Source organism: Phocoena phocoena, chromosome 19 (assembly GCF_963924675.1).
Source record: "Phocoena phocoena chromosome 19, mPhoPho1.1, whole genome shotgun sequence".
NCBI classification, from domain to species: Eukaryota; Metazoa; Chordata; class Mammalia; order Artiodactyla; family Phocoenidae; genus Phocoena; species Phocoena phocoena.
In genome coordinates this window covers 1955013-1975083 of record NC_089237.1, presented here as the reverse complement: position 1 = coordinate 1975083, position 20071 = coordinate 1955013, and the positions used below count along the sequence as shown (strand labels likewise).

Sequence of the window (20071 nt, the reverse complement as noted above, 5' to 3'; positions counted from 1 at the left end):
ACACACACTTTCTCATACTCTTTTCCCTTCTGGTTTCTCCCAGGATGTGGAAGGCAGTTCCCTGTGCTCTACAGTCAGCCTTGCTCTTTCTCCATCCCGTATACAGAGTCTGCATCTGCTCACCCCCACTCCCACTCCATCCCGCGCCCTCCCCCGCCCTTGGCAACCGCCAGTCTCTGCTCTGTGTCTGTGAGTCTGTTTCTGTGTTGTAGATGAGTTCATCTGTGTCGCAGTTTCGATTCCTACAGATTGTCAGACTAGGCGAAGTGAGTCAGAAAGAGAACAAGTGCTGTACGACGTCGAGGCTTTTCTCGCCGCACCTTGCCTGAGCCGAGGCCTCCCTGCCTCTGCCCCTGGACCGGCCCGGCGTGGCCCTGACTCTCAGATGCTTGTCCAGAGCATCTGATGGGCCCCCCTCCTGCCCCCCTACCCCGCTCAGAGACAGACCTGCCTCGGGGCCTAGCCCGGCAACCAAGCCTCTTCAGTCCCGCCAGCGCCGGAGACGCCCTCTCATGAGACAGCACTCGCCGGGCGCCAGCCCCTGCGCCGTGCCGCCGCTTTAGTTCTCACGGGCAGGGGACCGTGATTGTCCCCGTGGCCCCCGGAGAGGACGGTGGGATATGAGGGGTGGAGGAACGCCCTCCGCCCCTCCCTCCTCTGTGGTCTTGGAGTCGCCCCGACCTGGGTCCTGTCCCGGGCACCCTGTCTGGAGCGCTCACGCGTCCTCCCTTTTACGTGTGTGCTGCGCCCCGCCTCGGATGCAGGACCGGGGTGTGGTTGGTTACCTCTCGGTGACGCCCCACCCTTAGTGCAGCGCGCCAGGGCGAGCCGCGCAGGTGCGTCCCGTGATGCTCAGGCTGTTAGGGGGACGGCGGGAGCCTGGAAGCGCCCGTCGCCTCCAGACGAGAACCTCGAGACCCAGGGAGGTTTGTCCAGGCGGTGACAGGGAGGAATAAACCCCAGGGCTTCGGAGCCGCGGGCCGTGTCCCTCACCGGGATGCATCCCCCGGACGAGCGGCCTCTCGGCCGGGGTGCCTGGGGCGCATGCGGCCACCCTGGTCCTCGCCGGGCTGCTCGGCGCAGAGGCGAGCGTCCGCCCTGCCCACCCGCGTCTCACCACACAGCCGCCCCCCCTTGTCTGCCAGAGACCCCAGGATGCGTCGCGGGGACTGCAGGGGGGGGCACACTAGGTCCTTTTGAATTCCCCCGACCTTTGTGCGTTGCCAGCACCCACCCGGGTGGCTCGAGGGCTGTAACCAAACACCTGTCCAAGCATCTTGCCCGGAGGTTTGCTTCCCACGCAGTCTGGCTGGGAGGCCTTGACGCTGAGATCGGCCTGTTCTTTTCTTCGGTGAGCCCAGAACAGGCCTGGGCTTAGGTTACAGAGCCCAGGGACTGATTCCAACTCACTCTCTGCCCAGCCCCCTTCCAGGAACCTAGAAATCAGGCTGATGGTCAGATTCAGCTTGCTTAATGCAGGAGGGCCGTCGCACTGGGAACCTCTTAACGGCCGTGCAATGGCTCTTCCGAAGGACACACGAGCCCTTGACGCCCTCTGGGTACGGCCGGAATGGCACGTCCCGAGCGTTCGGGTGGGCGGAACGTCATGCCCGGGCACAGTCCCTTCCCACTGCCGGGAGCACAGCTCCCAGCGTCGGCCGGGGATGTTGGACGGCTGCCAGGGGGCGGCTTGGCCTCACCCTCGCCTGTGCCTTTTGCTCCCCAGCCAGCCAGAGGAGCCCTCGACCTGGACCAGCTACATGGGAAAGATGCTCATGGCTGCGACCAACTACCTCCCCACCCAGGTGTCCGACATGATGAACCAGGACAGGGCCTTTGCCACCGGGCGCCTGGGCTTCTCTGGGCACAGGAACATCTGCACCCTCTCCACGTACGTGCAGCGCCACCCCTCACCAGGCACAAACCATTACAGATTTGCTTCCCCAAAGCACAGGTTTACTTGCCCCAGACACACACGCACAGGTTTAAAAGAAAGGCAAGAGAAGGGAGCCAAGAAGGGCACGTAGGGTCAGGACCCACGGCACCCCGTGGCCGGCCAGCCGCTTTCCCGTCCGTCCGGCGGGACCCTTTCTCCGGGGGCTGAGAAGCTGAGCTGGAAGCTGGCATGGGAATTTTAACCCTCTCATTCCAGTGACACTGTCTTTAAGACAGTTCCCATTTTTACGGAATTATGTAAAAAGGCTCTAGTTCCAAAGTCTCGGTCCAGATACCTATGGGGTCGACAGGTGTTTTATCTAAGACATTAAAAAGTGTTTATTAAAGCCGAACATTTGAAAAATTTTGTAAAACTAGCCAGCAAAGATGGGGGCCAGTTTTGCACCTGCCTCCTTCCTTCCGCTGTTAAAGGCAGAGACACACATAAGGCAGGTAGGCGGACGCTTTTGTTGGCAGGGGAACCTCACAGAGCAGCAGGGTGTATGCATATCCTTTTGTCTCACCCACACAATATGGTCAAAGACAAGAAGTCATCCTCAAGGTAGATCACTAGGACACATGCAAGGAAATCACCAGAAACCCAGACTCTGGGGTCAGCGGGCTGCAGGTTCATGGATGTCGGGACAAGACGCTGGTGATGTCCCCGGGGGTGGGGGTGGGGGGGGGGTGCTTCATCCCTGGAAGCGGATCTGCCGCCCACGTACGTTGTCATCTCAGCACACGTCTTCTTGGCCCTTAGGATCCAGAAGCTGCCGAGGCTCCTGGTGGCATCATCCAGCGGACACCTTTACATCTACAACTTGGACCCTCAGGATGGAGGAGACTGCGTCTTAATCAAGACCCACAGGTGAGGAGACCGGTGTTCAGAAAGCCGGCCTTTCAGGAGCCGCCTGTGTCGTGTGCCCCTCAGCCCAGACGGCGACCAGCCTCAGCGCTCTCGCTTCCCTTCCTCCTTCAGGTGCGGGCCCAGGGGCAGAGCCAGAGGGGCCCTGCTTGGCGCTGGGCTCACGTAGGGCTCAATGACATGCAAAATGGGGTCTCCCTGCTGGGCCCTCCTCTTCCCGGGGTCCCTCAGGCATAACAGGCGCTCCAAGCCGTGTACCGAACTGAATTGAGACGTTCTCCTGACCTCTGCGGCCAAGGGCAGGGCAACCTCCTGCTGTGGACAGGATGCCCCGAGCTGCCGCTGCCCCGTCACCTGGGGCTCCCGGGTGCCCTTGCCCGCGCGTGCCAGGAGGAGCACAGGCCCGATCTCGGTTTACTAAACGCCAGAGATGAGAAATCCAGTGATCGGCAGGTGAAGGTCACGCTGGTCCACGCTGACCTGGCAGGCCTTGAACCCCAGGGGCCCAGCACGGGCTTCCGGTGCTTTGCCTTTTGCAAGTGCCCTGGGCGTGAGGTGACCTTTTTGGCTCTTCCCTCCCCCCACGTTAGCTTGCTTGGCTCAGGAACTGCCGATGAGAATAAAGAAAATGACCTCAGAGCTTCATTACCTCAGTCTTACGCAGCAACTGTGGCCAGACCAAGCCCTTCTGCAGCCTCCACGGTGCCAGGTGAGCGGGCACGGGGGCCCTGTGTGACAGCGACCCTCTTCTCCCGTCACCACTGCCTGTGGACAGAGCACTCCCCCTGAACCATGTCTCCTCCAGACGCGGCCCTGGGCGTAGCCTTAAACGCGGGTCCCAGAGCGGGGCCGGCGGAGCCCCCAGTGGCCGCCTCCCTAACAAGTAGTGGGAACGCTTTGCCTCCTGGACGGTTTGTAATCAGGTGGAAAGCTGGAGGAGCTGGGGGCGGGCGGGTGGAGGAGACCAGCCGCCCAGGGGCTTCGGGCCGTACACGCTGAGGATTTGCACTCGTGGGGAGCACAGTCTGTCCCGTGGGTCCCCGGACGCTCGCTTTGCTGAGGCCCGGCCCCGGGGTCGCGGCCTAGGAACAGACCCCATGGCTTCTCTCACGTCTCACTGTTGGTTTCCAGGTTATTCTGAGGATGGCGGGGCGCTCCGAGGAGAGGTCATCCCCGAACACGAGTTTGCGACGGGACCAGTGTGTCTTGATGATGAGAATGAGTTTCCCCCTGTGAGCACTGGGCACCCTTAAGAGCATCCAATCCGTGTGCTTAGACAGAACCCTCACCTGTGCACGAGGCGCAGTCCTTTCCCTGTTGTCTCGTCTGTCACAACTAATCCTCCCCTAACACCCGGGAAGCCTCAGACCCCACAGACTAGCCCACCTGACAGTGTCAGGATAACCGCGTACTTGCCCAGGGAGCCGTGGCGGCCTCCCCGCGTTCGGAGGCCCGGGCCCCTTGACTCTGCTTCCTTAGCACCCTCTGTGCTGCTCACAGGGAGAAACTGGTCCGTCTAAGCTCTTGTTTTCCTGAGGCTCCTGAGATGCTCTGAGCAGAACGTTGCCGCCCTTGTGACGCTAAAGGTGATGCTCTGACAGGGCTGGGCCCTCACCCTCCTCCGGCTCTGACAGGACTGACCCCTGTTCGTTAACAGCCACTCGGAGAGCGGAGCGGCGGTGGGAAGCCCCCCGGGCACCTCTAGCCGGGCACCTCCCCGGCATTCTGCTTCAGCTGTCCTGGCAGCGAGGGCCCAGGCTTAGCTGGGCGCTGGGCATGGCTCCTCTCAGCATCCTGGGGTGAAGAGAAGCTTGTCCCCCTGGTTCTGGTTCTTCAAGCTTCCGTTCAGAGCAACACAGAGACCCCCTCTTGTGAGCTTCAGTCAGAAAACAGCCCAGACGGTCCACTTGAAGTCGTTTCAAGATGGAAGCAGTGTTTAGGCCAAGGCTTGGAGAGTCAGCTGACTGTCCCTCCTGGAAGCAGAGAGAAGTAGCCATTGGGCATAGATCTTGGGCTGCATTGTTTTCTCTTGGTCATGATTTTGGGTCAGTTGGATTTCATTTGCCAAAGGATGGAGTGCGGGTCTGGCGTCTCTCTTGCAGAGATCCATAGGACAATCTAGTAAGTCTAGTAAAACAAAAACAAGAGCTGCTGTGGGGCCCTTCGTGCAGGACTGCAGGGCCGTGTTCCTGACTTCCCAAAAGGCTCTGTGGGTTGCAGCTTGGGATCGGCCTTTCTGGCTTTTAATAGACAGACTGTCAAATACAGTGCCAACCAGTAAAGTTTACATCTTAGGGGTGGAAAGCAGTCATTCTTAAAAATACCAATTACACGTTTAAAAACGTCTCCCAGTAGACCCCTCCCAAGGGACCAGTTGTTTTGCTTTTGGGTTCTCCTGCCCCTACTCGCTATAGCGGGAGCTTTTCTGTGCCCCCCAAAAGTTGGTGGTCATTTATCTGAAGTCGTATCTTCCGGGAACCAGAGCAGGTCAGATGCAGTGGGCATACATGTGGAATCTAATGGAATCAGCAATTTTGGTAAAAGTCTGTGACTGCTATAAAAGATTAGATTGTTAGATACTTAACTGAAATCAGAGTAGACCTCGAAACCTCTTATATTTACAGAATTTGGATATCGGCATTCAGAAGGTGATCCCTTGCTAAAGAAAACCTGTATCAAATAATACGTACACCATGCAGATCATTTGGAGTTAAAAAAAAAAATTGGAGACGCTTAAGAACTATAGCACTAGAATGAAAGGCCTGTTTGCTTATTCGGTGCCAGGAAGCCTGGTACAAGCCATTCGTCTTGTCTCCCTCGTAAGGACCAAACGCGTGGAAGTTGGTTTAAACTGCGCCGATTTTTATTTATGTAGAAGGACGGCTTCCTGCCCGTGACCGTGAGAGTGCCGATCACTGAATGAGCTTCCCCAGAACGGGCGCTAGGCCCTAGCAATTTCGGAGCAGCCCCCGTGTGTGGAGCCGGTGGTAGGGGTCTCGGAGACCATCAGACCCCAGCCCTGCCCTCATGCCTGCAGGCAGAGCAATGGGGTAGCAGGTGGGCTTCTGCACCTCAGTGCACAAGGATCGGGGCCTGAGTGCCCCTGGGATGTTCTTGCAAGAGGGACCATGTTAGTCATGTCCTCATTGGCAGTGATGGTCCACTGGAGATGCTAAACAGCTTCCTCTCTCTGTCTCTGTTCTGAACGGTCATGCCTGTTGCAAACATCTGTCCAGAATCCTCCTCTCTACCCACATGCCTTCACACCTTCCAGGATCCTGACGGATCTTGGGGTCTCAGCTTCTCCCGGACACGAGCCTAGGTTTGCTCGGATAATCTCCCGAGGGGCTCGCTGGGTCATCGCTGCTGGTCTTCTTTTTTAAATATACTGACACTAACCTGGGTATGAGCCCTCTCATCTCCTTGGGATTGACTTTGCTCCAAGCACAATGAGGGAAAAGAGAATTGATCATTTCTGGTCCCTTAGAAAGATGCTGTATTCAGGAAGAGAGTAGCTTTGGTTTCGGTAACAAGCCAGCCTTGACAAGTCTGCATATATTCTGACATTCGTCTTACTCTTGGGACCAAGGGTGTTTACTGACTTTTTCATGGTGATTTAGCAGTCTGTGTTTACAAGTAAGATGAGCCTTAAAAAAAAAAAAAAAAAGCAACCCGTATACATATCAATACACACATATATTTTTACAAAAAGTATTTTCTGAAACTGCCACCTCGTCTACACCTAAAGAAGACGGGTGACTCTTCCGTGACCACACGCGAGGGTCGGCCTGTGGACAGACAGGTGGGAAAGCTCTGCCGGGCCCAGCCTGCCCCCGCCGACCCCGTGTGCGCACAGGTCTGCTGACCGTGCAGCCGGCCCGTCAGCCCCTTCCCGGAAGGAGTAAGGCCGTTCTGTTTTGATTTCGGTAGATAATCTTGTGCCGCGGTGATCAGAAGGGCAGGACGAAGCAGTCATGGTGAACAGCAGGACCGCCCCTCTGTCAGGCAGTTTTGGAGACGACCAGGAAGGTGGATGCAAGGCATGCGGTTGTGTGAGCAGAATGGGGGTCAGGAACCCGGGACGTGGTTTGCTGCCCAGCAGGCTCGTCTCAGCCCCGGTGGCCGGTGGGTGCGGGAGCTGCTGCGAATCCACATCCTGCCGTTGCTGAAAGTGCGTCCCAGCCAGAGCGTCCACATGGACGAACCATCTTGGTCTATATAACCCTAATTTTATATTACAAAGAGCATCCTTTCGAAAGCGTATGCTGCGTAAAAATGTACTTACAGGAGAATCTCTCTGAACTGTATTTCTTGTATATGCGACATAGAGAGAGAGGCTATTTTAGCCAGGCAAAAGGTTTGTGCAGTGATTGGAATAAATCATTTATGACCTTTCAGTCCCATTTAGGACACTGATAATAAAACCATGGCAATGCACTTTTGAGGCTTTAAAACTTTACTTCTTTGTGGTTTCTGAAAGCAGGGAGCGTCCCTAAAATCTTTAAAATACAGCCGTTTGACCTGTCGCACGGGGTGGTGGCAGGTGGGCAGGGCTGCGGGCTTCTGCGGCCTGGAAGCAGCTCTCACCTTGGCAGGTCTGCAGCCCCCTGGGGAGCTTCCCAGACACGGAGCGCCTCAGGCCCCCCCCAGCCCACCTGGTCAGAGTCCGCATGGTCACAAGCTCCCAGGTGATCTGTGCGCCTGTGAAAGACGGAGGTGCTGCTCTAGATGCCAGCCGGGATGAGCCTCTGTTCAAATGACGGGCAAAACTGGGTGCATTAAAAAAAAAAGGCAACTAGAACATATCGAGTGCCTGCTTGGTGTCACGTCGCGTGCCAGACAGGCACTTGCACGTATCACCTGTTTCCTCCTCAAGATCAGCTTGCGAGTTACGTTAAACAACTGCCCAAGTTCAAAGCTGGGGCTGGGACCTGGTCTGACTCCTGACTCCACAGCCCAGGTGCCTTTTCTTACAGCTCGGGCTCGGCATGCCCTCAAGCCGGCACGTGGAAGGGACAGCGGGGGACGCGGAGTGGTGGCTTCAAAACAAACTTCTGAGCCTTATTTTTAAAGCACACGTCACTGCGAAGTGGGCAAAACCGCAGTCGGCATGTGAACCCGCCCGTCTCGCTTCCCGGTGTTTCCGTCACGCGGCCTGGCAGCGGCAGGCGGTTTGGTGGGGATTACAGCAGGGGGTCACGGAAGGGTCCTGACTGTAATCCGCTCGGGAGGTGTTGTCGCCGGCAATGTCTTCAAGGACCTCCGAGAGAGCCGCTCTGACCTCGGGCAGCACCCTCTGGTACTCGGCACTACCCCGGTCCAGAGGCGCAGCTTCTGCGGCATCGTCATCCAGGTTGAAGATGAGGGGAGGCTCGTGGTGCCACTCGGGGCCGACGCTGCCATCGCAGGCTCTGGCCCCACCTGGAGGGGGTGACAACAGAGACCCCGTCAAGCCCAGCACCGGATTACAAGTGAGTGCAAACATATCAGGACTCCAGTGTTCCAGTGACCGCTCTCCCTGCCACTGAGACACTGACTCAAGTTTCCTTCCCCTCTACCCTCTGGGAGTAAATGTGATGTGTCTTTTGAAAATTGATTTCTTGAGTCCACAGGACACTCAATTTGGCAAATTAGGCAGGGAGGCCAGGGAAGTCGTTTCACTTCGGGCTGCAGTTCAGTTTCTTGTCTGAGTCAGAATCTGCCTGAAGACGGGCGACGAAAGCGTTTGGAGCGATGGCAGCCTCCTTGGCTGTTAACGGTTCAGATGACTTTTTTTTTTTGCCCCCTTTTCCGTACAAAAAGTAGTTAGGGCTTCTGACAGGAATGAACACAATATAATTATATCAACAAAAGGAATTCAGGCAGAGGACAGCCCTGGGACACACAGGCAATCCTGAACGCTTCCTTTGCCTCTGGTCTCCTTAGCAGGGAAACATGAACAAGGTAGCCATTTACCAGCCACTCGGGGAAGCAGAGCCCTGAGGTGTGAGAGAATTTTTTCCACCGGCTCCTCCTACAGGATGGAACACTCGACAGCATCCTTATGAAAAGCACAGCTGTGTGATGAGGCTGGTCCAGCTGACAACTTTCTATCCCACCCTCCGCTACAAGCTGAGCGCCTGAAGCCCAAGGGCAACTCAGTAAAAGCAAATCTCCATGAAGGAGCCACAGTCACACCACGGGAGGACGCAGCTTTCGTTCTGGGCCAATCTGAACAGAAACGTAAAATGTGAACCACTGAGAGGGAAGAATGCGCGGATCGCACAGCCTCTCGGAAGCCCCCTGTCGACGCTGCTCCTCCTGGGATGGATTTGTTTGTCCAACGAAAAGGAAGAGTCGTTGCCTAGTGTTTGGAGTTGAAGTTGGCTCTTCTTTGCCAATAAACAGAGGTGACGTGAGCTTTGGCAATCAGTCAAGCGAAGGTGGGGACTGACTCCTCTTATAAAAATTAAAGGCTTCCGCTTAAGGGAATAATGGAGTAGCTCACATAAAACTCATCCTCCCATAGATGACAATTTTCAGTTCTAGGCAACATACAGAAAAAAAACAACCAATTGAAGGCACCAGAAAATCATCCATGCAGGCAGAAAGGAATTTGATTTTTGAGAGCAGGAGGCCGCACGGGGTGGGGTCTGTGTTTAAGCGTTTTCCCCCGGGGACACCCCCCTACCCACCCACTCAGAGCAGCGTGGAGCAGCTAAAGCCCCAGGAGGGGGCTGTGGTCTCTTTGGCTTGAGGTGTCAGGGAACAGAGTTCAGAGCTGCCACCACAGATACAAACTGGTGGGCAAAGTCCTGGGAAGGAGAGAGCTGGAGAGGGGAAGGCTTAAAGTCTGCAAATAAACTCCCTTCAGAACCTTGGCTGACCCCTGAACTGGGCATGCACAGATTCTAGCAACAGCTACAAGTCTGAAGAGCTCAGCACGCATGTCTGTGCTACCCAGTGCAGGGAAGGTAGAATTTAGAGTGTGAATTCTGTTAAATTAGAAAGGCTTGATAAACACTTCATATTTTCCATTGAAGTCCCAAAAGGTTCATGCTAGGAGTAAAGGCTGTATCCCGGAATGAAGGCGTTTACCTAAGATTAAGGATAAAATCCAACAGAGCCCAGTTCTGACAAAGCATAAAATCAAGCCTCCTCAAGTCTAAGGGGATTAGGCAGTAATTAAGTGCCCGTGAGAACTGAAGTCAACACTCCTCAGACTGAAAGTCAGAATCTCTACAGTGCATCACACACAAGGTCCAGTTTTTAAAAACTACTCAGTAGGAAACTTCTAGTCTCTGGTCCAGCATTTGGAGCTCTGGAAGTCAGCCCTCCATCCTAACAAGTAAAAAGCTGAACAAACTACAAAGTCAATGACTTCTGAGATCCACCAGAGAAGTGAGGTCACAGGGCAAACCTCTGCTCCCCGAACTGGAGACAGACAGGTGAGAAGACAGAGAAGCACAACATACCAGAGCAGAAACCCACAAGTGGACATCTCTGGGAACCAGTGCCCTGGTAGGAAAACCCGAACTGTGATGAACGAACGGCGGGAGGCTCAGTGTGGATGAGTTTAAGAGTTAAAAACCCCCTGGGGGTCGGAGTCCTCTTTTAGATGAAAATCCTAAGAAAAAAGAAAAAAATAAACGCCAGTGATCAAAAGCACTGTGACAGAAATAAGAATAAGAATGCCTTTGATGGGCTCGTTCGTAGATTCCACGGCTGAGGACAGAATCTCTGAGCTTGAGGATATCTCAAAAGAAGCTTCCAAAGTTGAAAAGCAAAGAGGGAAAAAAATCTGCAAAATGCAGAGCAGAATATCCAAGAACTGTGAGGAAACTACAAAAAGTGTAACGGGAACACTAGAAAGAGAAGAATGAGTGAAAGGAATAGAAGAAATCTATGCAACTATAAGGACTGAGATTTCCTCCAAATTCATGTCAGACACCAAACCGCAGATCAAGGAAGCTCAGAGACCCCGAGAAAGACCCTGTCGAGAGAACAAGAAGTCAAGCCACGACTCGAAGAAAATATCCCACAAGGCACATCTGATAAAGGGCTGTTATCCGAAATGCACAAAGAACTCTTAAATCTCAACGATCGGGATGATGAGAATGAGAACCTGAACAGACACCTCAGCAAAGAAGATACACAGTTAGCAGACAAGCATACGAAAGGGTGCTCAATGCTGTACGTCATCAGTAGTTGCAAATTAAATCACAAGACCCCACGACACACCTAGCAGAGTGGCCAACGCCGAATGCCGGTGAGGGTATGCAGCAGGGACTGTCATCACTGCCGGCGGGGACGCTGAACAGTGCAGCTGCCTTGGAAGACACCTTGGTGTTTTCTTACAGAATTAAATACACTCTAACCGTACGATCTAGCAGTCACACTTCTTGTTATTTATTCAAATGAGTGAATGTCCACAAAAAGACCTCCATGCGGATGTTTATAGCATAATTGTCAAAACATTTACTCCTAATTGGGAAGACTTGGAAGCAAGCAAGATTTTCTTCAGTGGGTGAATGGATAAATAAACTGTGGTACGTCCAGGCAATCGAATATTATTCAGCTTTGAAAACAAATAAGCTCAAGCCATGAAAAGAAGAGCCTTAAAGTGGTATTTTAGTCACAGCCTAGGCTGCCATAGCAAAGTACCCTAGACCGGGTGGCTTAAATCGTAGAAATTTATCTTCTCACAGCTCTGGAGGCTAGAAGTCCAAGATCAAGGTTCTTGAAAATGTGGTTTCTGGCGAGGGTTCTCTTCCTTGGCTTGCAGACAATAGAGATACAAAAAACCCTCGATACGTACTAGCAAACTGATTTCAGCAGCTTATAAAAAGGATTACACACCATGTCCAAGTGGAATTTATCCCATGGATGCAAGGTTGGTTCAACATAGGAGAATCAGTCAGTGTAAAGCAATGTATATTCATAGAACAAAAGACCAAAAAATGATCATCTCAGTAGATGCAGAAAAAGCATTTGACAAAATCCCACACTCTGTCATGATATAAACACGCAAGAAACTAGGAATAAAAAGGAACTTCCTCAACCTGATGAAGATTATCTGTGAGAAACCCAGAGCTAACATCACACTTAGTGAGGAAAGACTGAAAGCTTTCCCCCTAAGATTAAGAACAAGACATGAATGTCCACTGTCACCACTTCTATTCAACATTGTACTGGAGGTTCCAGCCACAGAAATTAGTCAAGAACCAGAAACAGGAGGCATCCAGACTGGGGAGGAAAAAGTAAAACCACCTCTATTTGTTGATGAAATGATCTTATGTAGAGAAAAGCAAATAGTCAAAACTCGCCAGTTAAAAGGCAGAGCCTTATCAAACTGGATGAAAAAGCAAGATTCCTTTCCTTCCTGCCTACAGAGACGCATTTTAAATATAAAAGCAGTTGAGTTGAAAGGAACAAAATAGATATATCACACGAACAGTAAGCACAGGAAACCGGAGTGGCTATGTAACATCAGACAAAACACACTTCACGATGTGGAGTACCAAGATAACGAGGGATACTTCACGATATGGAGTACCAAGATAACGAGGGATACTTCACGATATGGAGTACCAAGATAACGAGGGATACTTCACGATATGGAGTACCAAGATAACGAGGGATACTTCACAATGTGGAGCACCAAGATAACGAGGGATACTTCACGATATGGAGTACCAAGATAACGAGGGATACTTCACGATATGGAGTACCAAGATAACGAGGGATACTTCACGATATGGAGTACCAAGATAACGAGGGATACTTCACAATGTGGAGTACCAAGATAACGAGGGATACTTCACGATATGGAGTACCAAGATAACGAGGGATACTTCACGATATGGAGTACCAAGATAACGAGGGATACTTCACGATATGGAGTACCAAGATAACGAGGGATACTTCACGATATGGAGTACCAAGATAACGAGGGATACTTCACGATATGGAGTACCAAGATAACGAGGGATACTTCACGATATGGAGTACCAAGATAACGAGGGATACTTCACAATGTGGAGTACCAAGATAACGAGGGATACTTCACGATATGGAGTACCAAGATAACGAGGGATACTTCACGATGTGGAGTACCAAGATAACGAGGGATACTTCACGATGTGGAGTACCAAGATAACGAGGGATACTTCACGATATGGAGTACCAAGATAACGAGGGATACTTCACGATGTGGAGTACCAAGATAACGAGGGATACTTCACGATATGGAGTACCAAGATAACGAGGGATACTTCACGATGTGGAGTACCAAGATAACGAGGGATACTTCACGATATGGAGTACCAAGATAACGAGGGATACTTCACGATATGGAGTACCAAGATAACGAGGGATACTTCACGATATGGAGTACCAAGATAACGAGGGATACTTCACGATATGGAGTACCAAGATAACGAGGGATACTTCACGATATGGAGTACCAAGATAACGAGGGATACTTCACAATGTGGAGCACCAAGATAACGAGGGATACTTCACGATATGGAGTACCAAGATAACGAGGGATACTTCACGATATGGAGTACCAAGATAACGAGGGATACTTCACGATATGGAGTACCAAGATAACGAGGGATACTTCACGATGTGGAGTACCAAGATAACGAGGGATACTTCACGATATGGAGTACCAAGATAACGAGGGATACTTCACAATGTGGAGCACCAAGATAACGAGGGATACTTCACGATATGGAGTACCAAGATAACGAGGGATACTTCACGATATGGAGTACCAAGATAACGAGGGATACTTCACGATGTGGAGTACCAAGATAACGAGGGATACTTCACGATGTGGAGTACCAAGATAACGAGGGATACTTCACGATGTGGAGTACCAAGATAACGAGGGATACTTCACGATATGGAGTACCAAGATAACGAGGGATACTTCACGATGTGGAGTACCAAGATAACGAGGGATACTTCACGATGTGGAGTACCAAGATAACGAGGGATACTTCACGATGTGGAGTACCAAGATAACGAGGGATACTTCACGATGTGGAGTACCAAGATAACGAGGGATACTTCACGATGTGGAGTACCAAGATAACGAGGGATACTTCACGATGTGGAGTACCAAGATAACGAGGGATACTTCACGATGTGGAGTACCAAGATAACGAGGGATACTTCACGATGTGGAGTACCAAGATAACGAGGGATACTTCACGATGTGGAGTACCAAGATAACGAGGGATACTTCACAATATGGAGTACCAAGATAACGAGGGATACTTCACGATATGGAGTACCAAGATAACGAGGGATACTTCACGATATGGAGTACCAAGATAACGAGGGATACTTCACGATGTGGAGTACCAAGATAACGAGGGATACTTCACGATGTGGAGTACCAAGATAACGAGGGATACTTCACAAGGATCCAGAGTCCGATTTTAAGGAAGACAAAACTAAAGGGAAAGATAGACAATCTACATCCTAAATGGAGATTTTTAAAACGCTTCTCTCAATAATTGATAGAACAACTAGACAAAAAGCCGGGAGGGATATAGGTGATCTAGACAGCTATCAACACCTCCACCTGATTGAAATTTATGGAACATTATACACAAGAACTTCAGAATACACATTTGCTTCACTTCCACATGGTGTGTTCACCAAGATAGATCATCTGCAAGGCCATAAAATAAGTCTCAATAAGTTTCAAAAGATTGAAAACTTTCAGAGTATGTTTTCTGATCACAATAAAATTAAATTAGAAATGACAAAGATAAGAGAGCTAAAAAAAGGCCCCCAAAATTTGGAAATTAAGCAACAGCTTTCTAAATGACCTATGAGTCAAGGAAGAAATTAGACAAGGTACTAGAAAATATTTCCAACTAGATAATGAAAGTAAAACATAGAATTTGGGAGATACAGATAAAGCAATGCTTAAAGGGAAAACTGTAGCTATAAACGCTTATATTTGAACATAAGAAAGGTTTAAACTTAATTATATAAATGTCCTCTTTAGTAAACTAGAATAAGGAGAGTAAAGTAAGTAAAGAAGGAATGGAAATAAAAGCAGGAATCATGACATAGAAAACGATAAAGGAAATTAACAGAGCTAAAAGTTGCTTCATTAAAGATTAATTAAAAGGATAATGAGGAAATATTATGAACAAGTTTAGGCCAGTAAATTTGACAACTCAGATGAAACGGACAAATTATTTTAACAACTTACCAAAGCTGATACAAGAGGAAATTAAAAATCTGAATAGCCCTATACCTATTAAAGAAATTAAATTGATAACCAAGAACTTTTCCATCAAGAAACCTCCAGATCCAAAGAGTTTCACAGATGAATTCAATCGACGTGAAAGAAATAATACCAATCTCCCACAGCCCCTTCCAGAAAACAGAGAAAGGAACACTTCCCAACTCATTTCCCAAGGTTAGCAAAACACTGATACCTAACCCCGGCACAGACATTGCAGGAAAGGAAAATTATAGACAAAATCTTGGCAGATCAAATCCATCAATATATAAAAAGAAGAATACATCACAATTGAGTTTATCCAGGAATGTAAAGTTGACCTAACATTTGAAAACCAATCGATGTAATTCACAGCATTAAGAGGGTCCTTATGCAAGTATATACATTTATAGGAACTCATCAGATCGTGCCGTTTAGGTCTGTGGCTTTCACTGTGTGTAAAGTTTCCCTCAATTACTCTTTTGAAAAAGGAAAAAGCAATAAGATCACTTCATTCGAGGCCACACAGCGAAACAGACTCGCTGCCTCTTAAAGCGCCTCCTAGGACACGACCTCAGAAATCACAGCCTCATCATAGAGGGACACAACACCTCTTTCTCCAATCTAATGCAGTAGATGTCAGTTCACCTCACTTATCCCAAAGCAGTTTTATGTAATTAGCATGCAGATTTTCAGGGACGGGGGTGGGGAAAAGGAGGAATCAGAGCACATCCGGGCTTCATCCTGTTTCATCCTACTTCATCCCATCTGTTGAGATTTCCATTCTTCCCTTGCTAACTTTCCTGGGAGTTTGGTGATGCCTCAGAAGAACAGACCTCCCCTGGGTATCACAATTCCTGTCTGACTGTGATCCCTTCAAACAGTCCTATCACTTCATAGTAGCGTTTATGATCCCAGCGTCACGATGACAAGGGCTTTCTGGCTGGGTTATGACTTCTGAAATTAACTCAGCCTGGAGAAACCATACCTCTGAGATAGGGTAATGTAAGGGCTGGCATCTGGACACTTTCCATCTGAAAGAATAACAAACATCTCACTGGTTTGCATTTTAGGTCTTGGAAAGTCGAAGATTCTTGTGGCGTTTTTAGTATCTTTCAAGTGATGAACTCAAAGAACTTGTTTTGGTTTTATGCCACATTTTCTTTGGGGGTCACTTATTCATCCTCAGGGCAAATAAATTTTTGTTCTTTATTATCTAATTCTTTGGAAAGCTCTAACTTTAAATAACTGAATCAGGACTTCCCTGGTGGCGCAGTGGTTAAGAATCCGCCTGCCAATGCAGGGGACACAGGTTCGAGCCCTGGTCCGGGAAGATCCCACGTGCCGCAGAGCAACCAAGCCTGCGCGCCGCAACTACTGAGCCTGAGCTCTAGAGACCGAGAGCCACAACTGCTGAAGCCCATGCGCTTAGAGCCCCTGCTCCGCAACAAGAGAAGCCACCCCTATGAGAAGCCCGCGCACCGCAACGAAGAGTAACGCCTGCTTGCCGCAACTAGAGAAAGCCCGCGCGTAGCAATGAAGACCCAACGCAGCCAAAAATAAATAAATAAAATAAATAAATAAATAAATTCATTTTTAAAAAAAGAAATTGAGTTAAAAAAAAATAACTGAATCAAATTGGAATCCACACCAGATCCCAGATTTGGGTGAGGGTTTTTTTTGGGGGGGTGGCGCGTGGGGGGGAGCTTGTCTTTCATTCATTAAAAAAAAGTGTTAGGGTTCCTCAGATGCAAGATTCTGTGCCGAGCATGTCAAGACGACAACGATTAAAGAGCTTACAGAGGCTGAGCTTAGAGAGCTTAAAGCTACTAGAAGAAAGAAAAGATGCACTTAAATAACTGGCGTGTATGGCAGAATGTGGTAAGTACCGGAGTTCTCCAAGTCCTACCAGCTGGGAGGATGAGAAGCAGTTCTCAATCCAGGTGGCCTTAAGAGCCGAGAGGGAGTTTAACCTGGAGGCCCAGGAGAAGGACCGTCGCTCTTGGAGAACTAAGACTAGGAAAGTACAGGGACCCAGGGTGGAGGGGGTCCGAATTCACTTGGAAGCAAAAAGCCACTGCAAGACTTCGAGAACCATGCTATCACCCTTCTAAAATATACGTTTAAGATGGTCACAGGGTGAGCCAAGTCGGAGAGAGGCTTGGTTTTGCTAAACAGACCTCTAACATCTATTTTCCGAAACAGTGTCTTGCTTGAAAATATCTCCAAGCTCCCACTGAATGTTCAGCCAGACTGGCATTGAAAGCATAACCGTGGGATGAAATGTTTTTCACGTGAAAAAGTGGACAGTGTGGATGTGCTGGACCAGCTCTGAGCTGGCTGGAGATCTAGGCGAACGGCAGAAAGGCCTTATTAGCGTACCTGTAGGTGCAGAGGGCCTGGGCAGGGCCCTCGCGTGTTAAGCCCTCCTCCTGGGCCCGGGTTTGGGGCGGCACCATCGGAGATGCTGAGAGCACCCTGAGAGGGGGCAGCCCACATCATCCTGGAAACTTGAGCGAGAGTCCGGGTGGGACAGGGCCCCTCAGTAACTCACCGGTGATGAAGAAGGCCTTGTACCGCTCCACGCGGACAGTCTGAAGGGCTCCGTCCTCTCCGGCCGCCCCACTGTTGGGGTGAAACAGCACCTGGGAAAGGGGGGCAGGGCTTACAAACAAGAAAACCATGCTAGAGGCTCCCTGGAAAGCATTCCTTCCTTTTTTCTTTTTTTTTTGGCTGTGCTGTGCGGCATGTGGGATCTTAGTTCCATTGGAAGCGCAGAGTCTTAACCACTGGACCGCCAGGGAAGTCTCAGCATTACTTTCTTTGTCGTGGTCCCTGTTCCCCATCACCCACCAAACCCACCCTCTGACACCCAGCCCAGCCCCAAACACAGACACAGGCCTGTGGTCTACACCATCCAACTCCCGGGAGCCTGTGTGAGAGAGCTCTTTTGCTGGTCAACTAATCGGAGTGGATTACAGCTCTGCTTGGATTCCTAGGCCCAGTACTAGCCATGTCATCTGCAGGGTCCAGTGCAAGATGAGAATGAGAGAAACCTTGTCCAAAAAGTAAGAATTTCAACTGTAGAGCACAAGGAATTATAATAAATATCCTGTGATAAACCAGAATGGAAAAGAACATGAAAAAGAACGTATATGTGTGTAACCGAATCCCCGTGCTGTGCAGAAGTTAACCCAACATTGTACATCAACTATCCTTCAGCAAAATAAATTTCCTTTTCTAAAAAAATTTTTCTTCATTTATTTTTGGCTGTGTTGGGTCTTTGTTGCTGCGGGCGGGCTTTCTCTAGTTGCGGTGAGCGGGGGCTACTCATCATTGCGGTGCGTGGGCTTCTCATGGCGGTGGCTTCTCTTGTTGTGGAGCACAGGCTCTAGGTGCATGGGTTTCAGTAGTTGTGGCACATGGGCTCAGTAGTCATAGCTCGCGGGCTCAGTAGTTGCGGCTCGCAGGCTCTAGAGCGCGGGCTCAGTAGTTGTGGCGCACGGGCTTAGTTGCTCCACGGCATGTGAGATCTTCCCGGACCAGGGCTCGAACCCACGTCCCCTGCCTTGGCAGGAGGATTCTTAACCACTGTGCCACTGGGGAAGCCCCAAAATAAATTTCTTAAAAAGCTATTTTCTTTTAATTACTTACCCCCCCACCCACACACAAAAAATTAAGAATTTCAAGGTGGCCACAGCACGTGTGCTTTAAAGCAAGCACAGGGTCCTTCTAAGTGCGGGTCCCTCTGTGACAGCAGGGGTCACCCACCCAGGAGGCTGGCCCCTGCCTGAGCCCCACCCCTCAGGGTCAAGACGGGGCCTGGGAACTGCATGTTTTAGAAATATTCCCAGGGAGCCTGACACAGATCGGTGGTGATCCTTGGATCTCTTAGAAAAACAGCTTCTTCAGCATCCAGTCAACTCTCCAACTCTCACGTGAGGGCGTCTCCGTGTGACTTCTCCAGAACCGTGCACGGCCTTCCCTCCAAACACAGACCACCTTTGACTCCATCCTACCACACTCAGACCGAGCAAGTCATCAATGAATGGAATCACCCTCCAACTCCGCGCTTCCACTGCAGGGGGCACGAGTTCGATCCCTGGTCGGGGAACTAAGGTCCTGCAAGCCAAGTGGCGTGCCCCCCCCCCCCCGGCAAAAATAAAAAGAATACCCTTCAGAATGGAAACACCTAGTTCAGGGTTCCCAAGGACAAGGTTTGATAGAAAATAAATGAGCAGCATCCTTGGCAAGTTGGTGGCTTTGGGCTGGAAACGTGAGACCACCTTGGTATGAATCATGACCGATATATATCACTGGAAAGGCGCTTATGTGATTCAAAGTTTCCATGGAGCTAAAAAAAAAAAAAAAAAATGAGAAACATCTGTTGGAGCGGTAAACAGCTGTCCCCCCAAGTTTCCCGGCTCTGAAAGGATGCCAGCGAGGGTGGGGCTCCTCCCACACCTGCTGCTTCCGTGCTCTCGTGACAGGGCCTGCCAGGTCCCCAGCCGGCGTGATGACAGCAGGCTCCTTCCAAACAGGAAGAGAAGTCGTAACTCAAAACCCTCACTTCTTCCAACCCTGAAGGAAGCCAAGCCTCTCACCACAGGAGGCTGTTTTGTTTCCTTCTGGAGAGGGCAGGAAGTGGGGGACTTGGGAAATCTATTGTCAACAGATCTAGGATGTACTCAGACATCCAGGAGAGGGGAGCCCAGGCCCGCAGGTTCGAGCCATTGACATTATGGCTCAATAACAGAAACAGAAATTCCGTAAGCGGCGGCTGCCGTGTGCAGGACATTCATTTGGTGTCACCAGGCGCCACTTCCAGAATCCAAGAGCAAGCAAAATGGCTCGCTCTCGGGAGGGCGGATGGATCTTGGAGAACTCGTATGTGCCCTGCTTTTCCCCTCTGAGCAGACTGATGATGGCGTTCTTGTTTATATCAACATAGGAAGGAGGCTGGCAAATTTACACATGAATCACAGCTGAAGACATTTCCTCTCCAGAGGACACCCGGTCCGAATTGCAAAGATAACTTT

At 50.4% G+C, this 20071-nt stretch overlaps 2 protein-coding genes across 2 annotated transcripts in view; one reads left to right on the top strand and one right to left on the bottom strand.

The window, feature by feature from the left end:
* The window catches only part of WIPI1 (WD repeat domain, phosphoinositide interacting 1), a 29723-nt gene extending 22942 nt beyond the window's left edge, over positions 1-6781 (top strand). The window contains exons 9-13 of the mRNA XM_065897012.1: positions 1727-1891; positions 2696-2803; positions 3391-3509; positions 3932-4032; positions 6731-6781. Coding sequence (XP_065753084.1) covers positions 1727-1891; positions 2696-2803; positions 3391-3509; positions 3932-4032; positions 6731-6781 — 544 coding nt within the window. The remainder of the gene's footprint in view (positions 1-1726; positions 1892-2695; positions 2804-3390; positions 3510-3931; positions 4033-6730) is intronic.
* A 1165-nt stretch (positions 6782-7946) lies between these two features.
* The window catches only part of ARSG (arylsulfatase G), a 72022-nt gene continuing 59897 nt past the window's right edge, over positions 7947-20071 (bottom strand). Inside the window, exons 10-11 of the mRNA XM_065897028.1 lie at positions 17587-17677; positions 7947-8221 (exon numbers count right to left, since the gene is read on the bottom strand). Coding sequence (XP_065753100.1) covers positions 7947-8221; positions 17587-17677 — 366 coding nt within the window. The remainder of the gene's footprint in view (positions 8222-17586; positions 17678-20071) is intronic.